General features: G+C 42.2%; 1 protein-coding gene across 1 annotated transcript in view; it reads left to right on the forward strand.

Annotated features, from left to right (window-relative positions):
• The window catches only part of LOC139641497 (protocadherin-15-like), a gene marked incomplete at its 3' end in the record, with an annotated part of 98,643 nt that overhangs the window by 15,030 nt on the left and 70,993 nt on the right, over positions 1 to 12,620 (forward strand). The window contains exons 8-11 of the mRNA XM_071515918.1: positions 307 to 500; positions 1,837 to 1,969; positions 2,467 to 2,546; positions 7,085 to 7,178. Coding sequence (XP_071372019.1) covers positions 307 to 500; positions 1,837 to 1,969; positions 2,467 to 2,546; positions 7,085 to 7,178 — 501 coding nt within the window. The remainder of the gene's footprint in view (positions 1 to 306; positions 501 to 1,836; positions 1,970 to 2,466; positions 2,547 to 7,084; positions 7,179 to 12,620) is intronic.

Consider the following 12,620-nt stretch of genomic DNA (forward strand, 5'->3'; position numbering starts at 1 on the left):
TGTACATGAAAACAAGTGTCATGGATTCATGAATTAATAGCAGGGCACCAAAATGGATTCTAACATTTCTCCTATCATTATTGGCACAGGTGGGCAACTTGATTGAAGTCAGTCACCGCCCCCTACTGAGAAACATTTACTGCTTGACTGGTACACTAAGCATGGTGCTGATAGCTGTGCAGAGCTCCCCCTGCACTGCCACTAGACAGTGACAAGTATAGGAAGACATTACTTGTGTCTTAATCTTTAATTTCTATCTCCCTAATGCTCTCTCTCTCTGTCTGTCTGTCTTTCTCCCTCTCCCAGTTGACAGCAGTAGATGCTGACGCGGGACTGAATGGTCTGGTGACCTATGAGATACTGGCCGGTGCCCAGGGAGATTTCGTTATCAGTAACCACACCGGACGCATCACTGTGGCCCCAGGTGTCATGCTCACTGTGGGACGATCCTACGCACTGACTGTTAAGGCCTCTGACAGCGCACCAGACGTCCAGCGAAGGTATAGCTTGCTATCTATGTTTCTTCTTATCTGTTTTTTTTTTTTTTGCATATTAACAGTTCCCTTTGGATATTTTTATCAATAGCAATGAAAGATTTGTTAATGTTTGTGAAGTGATGTGTAGTTGTTTACTTATCAAAGTGCGGATATGCTCCCATGTTATTCTTTGTTATACAACCAAACCTTTAAACATATTCAGTCAATGTTCCATTTGACTGTATCCTATCACTAGTACATTGTTTTACATGGCTTTATTTAATTGAATGTGTGTTCATATAGTGATTCACTAATTAGCTTCTGAATGGCATTGAAAGCCCTCTTTGTGCTGAATTATGCAGAAAAGCATTTCTGACAAGCCTTTAGACAAGCTGTTGTGATTCAACAACAGATGGTCTTGTTCAGTCTAACATTGCAGACATTGTTTTCTCTCTTCCCTTATTTTGTGGTATGAAATGTTTGATACATTGTCTCGCCTTTATCTTGTGTTGATCAGGCAAAGAACTTTGTTTGAATACTCTGCAAAAGCAAATACTTTCAGATGCCAGCTGAAATTACAAAGCATTTGGGGGATTTTTTGGGGTTGTGGGTGGAATAGGTATTACATGAGATAGTTCCCCATGACTGGGTTTCACCGTGCAAACACATCAATTGGACCTGCCAAGAACAGTAGGCAAAGGCACATTTCAGCAGCTCAAGATTAAAGTGTAGCAGGTTGCATGTGGAAAGGTCCTTGGAGATAGTGTAGAACAGTACTGTACATTATTGTCCATGATTGTCCATATTTACCATGATCAAAGCTGGGCAACATTTTCTTCATGTACACAAGTACCTTTATAGCAGGCTAAACACAATGTTTCATGATAAATGAATGAATGAACACATTCATAGTTCTGTTTTCATGTCGGCTATGTCCGCTCTTAAACAATAATATCCCTCTTTAGCGAACAACTAAGACTCATAGCCCAGTTGATTACCGCTGCAAAAATGTATAATTGAAACAGTTGATTGTTCACTCATGAATATGTCATGAATAACAAGCCCCTACCAGTTTGTTCACTTACGAATGTGTCAAGAAACATGCTGTGAGTCCATTGTAAACCTGATAGAAGTGCCACTTACAAAGAAATGTTACCAAAACCTGTTAGTTTCACTTTAAATCCATCAGTTTCAAACACAGAAAAGAACCTTGGCTGAGAGGCTAGATGTTCTCAATGAGTAATACATAATAGATATACAGTATTTTCACCGTGCTATTGGCAAGCTAGTTCAATACTGTGACTCAACAACAAACGATGCAGGGAGTCAGTGGATTGATGTGCGCTTTTGTTTCTGGCAGGAGCTCCATCACTACGGTGTACATTGAGGTGCTGCCGCCAAACAACCAGAGCCCGCCTCGCTTCCCCCTCCTCACCTACAGCCTGGAAGTCAGTGAGGCCATGAGGATAGGAGCCATCCTGCTCAATCTGCAGGTGAGACACTCAAACATGAACACACACACACACACACACACACCAAGACACGTATATGCATAAAATTGTGGAATTTAATGAGACATATGATGCTACATTTTTTTTTTACGTTTTTCCAACTACACAAATACTGTCAGTGTTCCCACAGGCTTTATATATATAGGCTGTATTGTATTGATGTAGCCGATTTGACCATGACTTCTTGAGTAAAAAGAATGGCCTCTATGATGTTTTATTTTAACCCTAACCAATGTCATGTCTTACAACAAAACAAGGCAATTTTGAATCTGTGAATTTAACCAAACAAGACCATGAAAGTATATTGCAGTTGTAGTGTTCCCATCAACATATTTTGTCCTTTTGTATCATGCATCACTCTCTAGCATATGCTCACCATCACTCCAGTCCAACATCCTAGTTGCTAAATTGTCAGATCACTTAGCCTTCAGCTAAAATGGTACTATGTGACCTTCAAGCCCCTCCTTTTTTCTCCCCAGGCCACAGACAGAGAGAACGACCCAATCACGTACCGCATTCAGAGTGGGGATTCCCAGCAGATCTTCAACCTCTCTGAAACGTAAGCTCATCTATTTTTCAAGTACAGACAGCCCCATAAGGTATGCCTATGCCACCACAACGTATTAGAGAGGGAGGGATGGATGGGTGGGTAGATGGATGGAGGGATAGAGAGGCGGGTGCATCGGTTGCTGGATGGATGGATGGATGCATGGATGGAAAGGTTATTGAATGGTTGTTTGACAGAATTTTGTCACATGTTCCTTTGACAGCATAGTCTTAGAATGAAAAGAATATAGCAGCGGCTACATTGATCCATCAGAGAATGGACAGAATTATTGACAGATAGATTTCTGTCTATTGGTTTGCTTTGGAAGGTCAACATGGTGGGCGAGGCAGAAGTACAGGAAAGTAAAGCTTTGCTCATAATGGTGCTACTTCATAGAAAAAAGAACACTATACAGTATCAATTCAGTAAAAACCTACAGTCATCCCAATGTTTTACTGGCTTTCTCTGTTTTATCTTTGTTTTGGTCGTACCGTTATCTCCGTGTTCACTGCTATTTTTTCCAAAACAAAGGTAGGGTCACCTGTGATTGACTAAATAGATGGTGACAAATCCGTCCGTCCGTCATCAGCCCTGTCCAGACAACAGACAGCTGAGACGGATAGACACAACAGATCAGTGTGGCCGTGGCCTAAGAATAGGAAAATGCTTTCCTAGACTGTGGCCCAGTTACCCTAACAAGCCCCTTAGCTGGCAAACTGTTATATTTCTACAAGGGCACTCTACACTACAAGGATTTTTGAGGAATGGGACAAAATATATTGCGTACAGTGGCTGGCTTATCAAAGGCTCTGTGGAACATATGATCTAAGGAACTCCAGCAAAGGAATATCTTGACTATAATAATCTTCGATAAGCTTTAGCCTTTCATGTTGTTCTCTCAAGTGCAAAGGCTAGAGAAGGGCTTTGGCAAGGAGTAATGACATGTTGTGACCGAGAGTTCACAACTGTCCTTCCCTCCACTGTGTTGGGCACAGACCACTGGATGAAAATCAGGGGAGAGAGATGGGAGGGGAGGCAGAAGGAAGAAGAGGAGGCGCTTCAAACAACTAGAAAGAAGAGGGAAATCATCATCAAGCCTCCCACTGATGATACAGACTGTCAGAGGGAGTGATGGTGGTGGAGAAGAAGGAATGGGAGGAGAAGGGATGTGAGAGTGTGATGGTGGGGTGCAGGGGAAAGGCATAAAATATTTAAGTGGCCAGTGCTTTTTACTGTCCCTTAAATAAGCAAGTAAATATGGAGGGAAGAGGGCCTTGCATACAACTGAAGGGACGTGGGGAGACTGAAAATGCGGGGCACTGCCAGACACGTTTCTCACTAATTGATTAAAGCCTCTTTCGTCTGCATCCTCAGTCTCCCAGCTATGCAAGGACAAGCTGTGTTGCAGCATTGTATTCCTGCCTTTTGTTTACTCTTAATCTGCTCCGCAGTGTTGAAATGGTTTGTTTTATGGAGGGATGATTACTTTCCAGTTTCATGGTGGCAACAGTAAGAGAAAACATTGTGACACTATCAAAATGATGGGAGACAGCTGTTGTTGTTGCCACTGTAATCTCTCAAACCAGATATGACAGAAGTCTTGCTGAAACAAATACACACGTACTGCTCTAGTACATCCTCTGCGGGGCAGAAATATTACAATCACATCACAAGCTCTCAGCAACCTTGCAGTATAATAACTTCAAGCAGGTGCTGATATAGCGCATGATGAATCAAAGGATGATTAGCTGGTAATGTATGCTTGATGAGCATGCAATATACTGAGCCCTTATTCACACACATTTTTCAACCCCCGGAACTGCAAGATGATGCAGTGAAGAGTTTTTGCATAGCTGCGTGTTCAGATTCAGGCCACATATGGGGCTGGTGCGTTCGATCTAGCTAATATGAATAATGGGCTCTCTAGTCTATAACTCCCCCTAAATGGGGCAGGTTCCCCAGGGGGACGTGGAAGTGCTTCAGATTCACTCACCATTCTAGTGGTGAGCGGGACTCGGGGTCGTACGTGAGCCACGAGACACTACACAGATGGCTTACACTAATGACATCCTAATCAAACCTCAGGTAAAACAGATTACATTTACGCCAGCTGGAACTAAAGTCCTGTACAGTGAGTCCAATAAACCATACAGAGACACGATCTGAGTGGAATGAAAGATCAAATGTTAGCGTGCCTTTTCATCAAATATAATCCTTGGATGGATAGCCTCTAACCCCCGGCCTTCTCGCTCTTGACTGCGCTTTTAACAAGATCCTATCTGTCTGGCAACATCTTTCCATTTCTGGTGGCTGGGGAGAGGAGGCAAGCCGCTATCATACATGATCAGTGAACCTCTCAGACCCAGCCTCAAGTTCAGATCAGGACTCCCGCTCTAGCTAGGGATAAACTCCTCTTGCTGGCTAAAAGGCATATATCATTATTATCAGTGTCATTATCACCATCACCACCATCATCATCATCATAGTCATCATCATTATCAACATCATTACCATCCTCATCATCACTATCTCTCCTCATCTATTGCTTCCTGTACCTCTAGCTTCATTGAGCACAGAGAGGGCTTTTTTTTTTTAAGTATAAATAAACATGAGCATAGCAGCTTGGCTGTGAAGGATGGTGCTCTGCATGTTTATGGTGTTTGCTGGAAAGCAGCACTTGCTCTCATGAACCTCAGCTCAACTGGTGGATGGGATTAAAAACAATGTGCTGACTATAACTTAGAGCAAGTGCTTAGAGAAATGGACGACGTTAATCGAGGTTATAGCGATTTGCCTGTCAGATTTTAAGATGAGCCTCTGCGGTTGGATGTTATGGGCCAGGAGAGAAAGGCAGGAAGCAGCGGTCAGGCTGTGCTTGGACTGTTTGGCCACAGGAGCTTTAAATTAGAAATGTGAAGGAGCGGGGCGACAGGAGGGAAATGCAACAGGCATTAATCTAGCAGTGCATTCAGATGCAGTCGTCCTGCCTTCCATTTCTGGTACTGACGGAACCTCTCCTGAGTGCAACAGTGAAATTGTTTTGTGCACGGTGTGTGTGTGTGTGTGTGTGTATGTGTGTGTGTGTGTGTGTTTATGCTCACGTGTCTTGTGTGCTTGTGTGTGCCTGTGTGTGCAAACAAAGATAATTCGGCGTTCTGCTTGGGAATGCATCCACACTTTGTGTTTGGATTGCCAGAGTGCCAAATTATACCTTGTGAAGGAGCAGGAGGGCTGCTGTGCCTGCTGCAGTCATTGGGAGGAAAACGTGGATGCTTCTGTCTGTAGTCTGTGTGCTTTGGGAGCAAGAGGCGGGGGTGCAGAGAGAGACAGACAGAGTGGGGGCATTTAAAAGCCCACCTGCTCATCACCCAGAACTCATCCTCTTTTATCAGCAGCCGTGTTTTACATCTGTTTAATCTGGAAGTAAATAAAGTCTGAACCACATCTTTCCCATCTCCCTCTCTTGCGTCAGTGATGCAGTATACACAAGTATGGAACAAATCTCCCTAAATGAATGCTCTTTCTTCATTATGACAGAAAAAAAGCCACTCAGGAACATTTCTAAACAAGCCCTATCATTGTGTACTCCCCTGTGAGCTTGTTGTATTAATGAGAATGAATTGCATTTCCACATGATTCTGGCAAAGGCGATAGCCAATGCATTGCAATCCAATGCAGTCCATACAAAATCAGCAACAGATCCTTGGCTATCAACTACAAGTTAATTTGTATCTGATGAGTTTTTGTAGCTACTGAAAGGGGTGGATTTCAGTACACAAGCCATGTCCTATTTTTACTACCTCTTTTGTTGTTTAATAAATATTGGGAAAAGGAAATGAAAGAAATATGATGGTACAGATAGAATATGATAACATCAGAGATATTAGTATGAAACCTCTTTGAGAAATCCGGAGAGAACAGAAAGTTAAAGTCATAAAGTCAAGATGAGGTCAGTCAGGAGGTAGACTGAGATATTGCAAAACAAAAAAGAGTCAGGAGGCAAATAATTGCATATTGGTTCCAACTGTATTAAATCAACGTTTTGGTCTGCAGACCTTTCTGAAGACATACAGAGTATAGCAATGAGAACATCACATCATCTTCCCTTTATATGTTAACAGCCAGGAAGTAAACATCAGTTTTCAATTAGTTCATAACAGAAGGAGTGTCCTCTTTATACAGTGCTATCCATATATATATGCCTGGCTGTCAACCTATATAGGGAAGTGATGTTGTCATTGTTGTACTATGTCTTGAGAAAGGTCTGCAGACCAAAATGTTGACTTAATACAGTTGCAACCAATATGCAATTATTTGCTTTCTGACCTGTTTCATTTTGCTTTATGGATAGTCCATAGGAGGCTTTTGCTGCTCCTGTGTAGCACTGTGACATATGTCTTTTATAGACTGAGATATTGGACAGAAATCTGCCTCAGTCCTCTTATTCCCGTGTCTCTCTTATCTCCAGAGATGAAACAGTGGATGTGCAGAATAAGTGTTTGTGTTGTCTAGTAATGCCAGTGTCTTCTCTCTGTCCGCTCTCTCCACAGGATTGGCCTTCTGCTTCTGGGCAAGCCTCTGGACAGAGAGACCACTGATCAGTATCGTCTGATTGTCACAGCCTCTGATGGCAACCTTGGAGGGGTGAGACATAACTCCTTATGGTCAATGATCCTGAAATGTTTTGAACATATTCACCCCCAATTAGTTCAGCTCATATAAATTTGTGGTAGTTTTCCAAAGCTCTAGGGCCCATGAACTCAAAAATTTGGCTGACTGCAATTTACGAGCTCCATTAGTTTGGAAAATCTAATAGTGTGTTTGAACCCACAGGGCTTACTATCCGATGACTGTGTCAGGGATTCATAAGAAAGAGTGCTTGCAGTGGACAGTCGCACAGCCTGTCCAGACAATCTAATAGAGTGTCACAACATTACAGTTTCACCCAACAATACTACTTCAAACCAATCCCACACCAGAGTAATGAAGGCTAGCTGCTGATTAATATTCAGTGATAAAGCATTGTCATTATGCTAACCAGCACTCTTATTATTTTTTAAGTGGGCAGCCCACTCATCTTTAATTTTTATTTCTTTTTAATTTAGACTGTTGGAAAGCAGAGGGGGGCAGAGGAGAGAAATTTCTGTTGGGATTTGATTGCAGGCTTAACCATTCGTCTGTCTCTAGGCACATAGCACCTTTGTTATTACACCTGGTCATGATAAGAGGCATATTTTTTATATAGTATTGTTTATGCTTCATCCTTTATTGAACTTAAAGGTTAATACCCACACCACTATCACGCATCGGAATCTTTGGTATCTTAGCTATGATCTGGTGTCATGATACCTCGATATTATTTAAGTATCATGCAGTGCTAGATAAGACAGTGTTGCTTGAAATGACCGCAGGATTAGAGAAATGGGTCCCACATCAGTTTAGACAACACACTGTGTTTAGGGGCTCTGCTTGGACTGTATCATAATTTCAAGATAAGCAAGCAATTCCTCAGGCAGTGTGGATGGGCAGTGTTCACTGAGCTGGGCACAGGGATGGAGAGCAAGAGCAAATTCAATGCACAGAACATGCTGCAAACTAAAGGAAATTAATATTGATGTCAAATCTTGTCAGTGAATTTCTTTTGCAATATTGCCTTTGGAAACAGTTTTGGATTGATATCCATATGGATGATTTACAATGGTTTAGAGCAACCCCTCACTGTTCCACATGGAAGAAATATGCTTAAATAACTGCTGCCCATATAATGCCATCACAAGCAGTTGTGTATTTTGGTTGTTTACATTCACTGAGCTGTCTCTGTGATTTAGCCCAGAGAAACACAGCAGACACTGTAACTGAATATGAATGCTGGACCCTCTGTCTCCCAGCTAGAGCTGATAATCATATAAACCGTCTTAATTTAATCAGACTTAACCTCGGTGGGCTCAATTTCGCAGCTGCCTCTGTTTGGGGCCGAGGTGAAATGTGGTTTTCTCTTTAAGATGCTGTGTGTGATAGGTAATGAACATTAGCTGATGAGCTGTCACAGGAGTGATGTTGATTGCCCCCCCTCTCACCTGCATACACATAAACAACCAGTCCTACGGCTCCTTTTCATCTGTTGGCAGACAGAGTGCTCTGTGTGTGTGTGCATGCGTGTATGTGTGCATTTGTGTGTACATGTGTGTATGTATGTGTGTGTGTGTGTGTGTGTGTGTGTGTGTGTGTTGAGCAGAGCTATAAAAGAAGCATATGGGCCGCTGGTGTGTCCCAGTATTTAAGGATGCCCCAGAACACTACGAGTGCAGAGTAGAAACAGAGTGTCACAGTTAGAGAGGGAGGGGCAGGGAAGACGGACAGGGACAGGGTCAGAGAGGAAAGAGCAAATAAACAAAGAGAGAGGAAGAGGGGGCTTGACCTCACAGAATGAGGTAACCACAAACAGATGCACTCTGTCCTAATATTGATGGACGGATTGTAGGAACCAAAGCCCTTTACCTGGCTAGTGTGTGCGTGCGTGACTGTGAGTATGTGTGTCTGTCTTGTCCCCATAGTATATTATTAGCTGACCCTCGTGGGCTAAATGTCACAGCTAGGAAGAAACGCTGTCACAACAGGAAGGGGGCAGGTTGAGGGGTTGAGGGGTGCAGGGGGGCGGGGGGTGCAGGTGGAGGTGAGGAACTCAGTTTGTGAGAGTAAGAACTGTGAGAACGGCTGGAAACAGGCAGAGGATCAAAATAAGTACAGGGCGAGGAGGGGACAGAAAGGAGGAAGCGAGAGCGAAAGGGCGGGAGGGAGGAGGGGTGGGGTGGGGTGCACCAGGGATTCTGATATGTAATTAGAACAGAACTTCTGTAACCATGGGAACCTGACACAAGCAAGGAAGCAACCCCTCCTCCCTCCTGGTGCTACTCTTTGAATATAAGCAAATGTACATCTACACACACACACACACATTACATATGCGCGCAAGTTTAAATTGTTTTCCCGTTTGCAATAATGGTTGAATAATGGTTGAATAATGGTTGAATTTAAACTGTTATTAGTGCTTGAAACAGATTTTGCTCATCTGTGTGGCTGGTTCACAATTTATATTCTTAACAGCGCAGGCTGTGATGATAAGTGCAGTTGCCAGGTAGGCTTAGGGGCTAAACATTCACCCAGGGACGGTGGATAAACCTGGTCTTCTTACCCTCAGACGAGGCAATATGTGGTTCTTTACACTCAGAGCACATCAGTCCCTGCAACATGGCTTCCAGTAGGGTTGTCACTTGAAAGGCAAGCACTACCGGCCGAATCCTTGAGACTGCGGAGACAGAGCAGTAGACATCACAGAGCTGTGTCTTTTCTATGATAAATAAATAATAGCAGCTCATTAATCAGAATGATGGCCGTAGAGCAGCGTTGCTGTAGCAGCGGCATGTTTGCCTTTGATAGGAGCGCCCACGCCAGGATGGAGACCCTAATTGGCTTCAGGAGGTGTAGAATGCAACCTATCCCAGTAGTTAGTTTCATGTCTGTTTTTAAAATGAAAGTAAGGAGAACACGAGTCGAGTCCTCATGCATTCTAGCTCTAGTTCAAGTAGGGAAAGAGGGAGAGAGACATCAAGTGTGATGGCATTCGGCATGGGTTGCCATGTCAGTCCGCACATGAAAGGGCTGATTATGTACGTCTCAGAAGGCAGAACAAAGAAAACAACAATGGTGAAGGCATTCCCAAAGGACGGCGAGATGAAGGTGACATTAAGTAGGTCATTTCCCTCATGTCGTGTGCCTCTGAATGCCTCATCTGCCAGGGCAACTTCAAACGACTGTCTTCCGGGAAGTATTTTTCTTGCATGGGCCAACTCCTCCCACAACCAACCCATCCTTTCTCCCCCAAAGGAGACCGTTTACACCATTATGTACATTACTGCTTTGTCCCAGCACACTGAGGGATTATAGATTGTGCATATTCAGCTATCTTTCCATGTTGATTTATAGGAGGGCTTCAAAGGTATGCGTACTGTGTCATTGTCTGAAGGTTAACAGCAGCATATTGGTACAGGCTGGCCCTCCAAATCATAGATTACTACTATTACCCGGGTGAGGCAGCAGTGCATCCCATTTATGACTCGAAGTTGTTGTCTTTCATTATTGAAGAATCACATTTCTTCCAACGGTGAAATTGTACAAAAAAAGAATGTAAAAAAAAATAGCACTAAATATAATAAAAAAGCAGTTGCACATGGTTTTTCATGTAGCTAATCAAATATACCAGTGCATCATGAGCTCCAGAAAAGTCCTTTCCTACTCTAACTTCCTATAAGTATCATAAATAACATAGCTGCTAGTCTGTGCATGCAGATGAGATGTCTCCATAACACCGTAGTTGCCTAGTGATGGCAACAGTGTTCGCTGCCATGTTTTTTTGTTTTTTTCAAATATTGTATAAATTAGTTTGTGTACTGTATGTACTTGTTTAATTGTTTGGCTTCTCATAATACTTAGTTGTCACTGCAAAGATACCTCTTAAGATTATTTTTGTTATCATTTTGACTAAGTATTTAACTTTTGGCCTTGTTTTTCTAATGCTATTAATAAAGCTGTTTGTGCATTAGAGAATCTCATTTTCCAGAGTTCATCACATAAATTATTCATTTAGAGGTTGGTCATACATTTCACCCAAATGGAATTATCCAAAATATGTTTTTATGATAATGGCTCTGTAGTTTAATGGTTTTTCCAAATGACTCGTGTGTGTATAGAAATGTAAAAATGCTCAAAAATACGACATTGGTCAATGTCACAATGTGACATTGGTCTCTATTGCATACCTGTCAACATTGAGCTTTGAAAATAAGGGAGATTTTCCAGGAACCCCACCCGACCATAATTTTTACATTATGAAAGGGATTTCCTCTCTCGGTTCTACCAACTAGCATGCTGGTTGACATCTTTTTTCCCACCGTGACCAATACTAAACTCCACCCTAAACCTTGCAAAACGCATGGTTGTTTCCCAACATACTTCTGGTCAGGAATGGATAAATAGTCTCCCAAGTGTCTAAATATCTACAAAAATATAAACGCAACACTTTTGTTTTCGCTCCCATTTTTCATGAGTTGAAATAAAAGATCTAAGACTTTGCACAACTGCACATTTTAGAGTGGCCTTTTATTGTGACCAGCACACCTGTGCAATAATCATGCTGTTTAATCAGCTTCTTGATATGCCGCAGCTGTCAGGTGGATGGATTATCTTGGCAAAGGAGAAGTGCTCACTAACACAGATTTTAACAAATTTGTGAACAAAATTTGAGAGAAATAAGCCTTTTGTGTGCATAGAAAAAGTCTTAGATCATTTATTTAAACTCGTGAAAAATGGGAGCAAAAACAAAAGTGTTTATATTTTTGTTCAGTATATATATATATATATCTATCTATATCTATATCTATATCTATATCTATATATATATACATATATAGCAGGGACGGACTGGGACAAGAAAATGGCCCTGGACTTTTTGACCCAGACCGTCCCACATCCAGCCTGTGAATATTCCACCATCCCCACCCCATTGACGCATTGACCACAGCATTGAGATTTAGCATCATGATAAAGGGCTATATTTGAAAAGGCGATATAATCTATATCAATACAGATGAAATCAGTCAGGGATTGCCATTGCCATTTTTAGCACTTTCATTTGGTAACTTTCCACAATAAATATTTAAATTAACCAACACCAGGTAACAATAAACTCGAATAAACTATAACGTTGTCTAATAACAAACTATAAACAATTAAAAGGTGGAGTAAAAGGATGGGCATGTAGAGAGAGGCACTGAGCCTCTTGATGCCGTTCCACCGGCAATGGAAATGCTGCCGGTGCTTGCACTACTGAAAAGGTCAGTAATTTTTGCGCATTTTGATGCCTCAGCTTCACGGGCTGTTATTTTTTGTCCCTAAATTTCTCTGCCCCACCTTTCCATTTTTTGGAAGGATTCCTTTCTATTTTGTTAAGTTTTACTGCTGTCTGATCGCGCTGATCGGCTCATCTGAAGCTCCGTTCGCGAGGGGTGGGGGCATAGCTCACTCACCGCT

The sequence above is a fragment of the Centroberyx affinis genome, unplaced genomic scaffold (genome assembly GCF_046629955.1).
Source record: "Centroberyx affinis isolate AG114_WGS23_722 - 3 ecotype Tasmania unplaced genomic scaffold, CSIRO-AGI_Caff_v1 ptg000034l_1, whole genome shotgun sequence".
NCBI lineage: Eukaryota > Metazoa > Chordata > Actinopteri > Beryciformes > Berycidae > Centroberyx > Centroberyx affinis.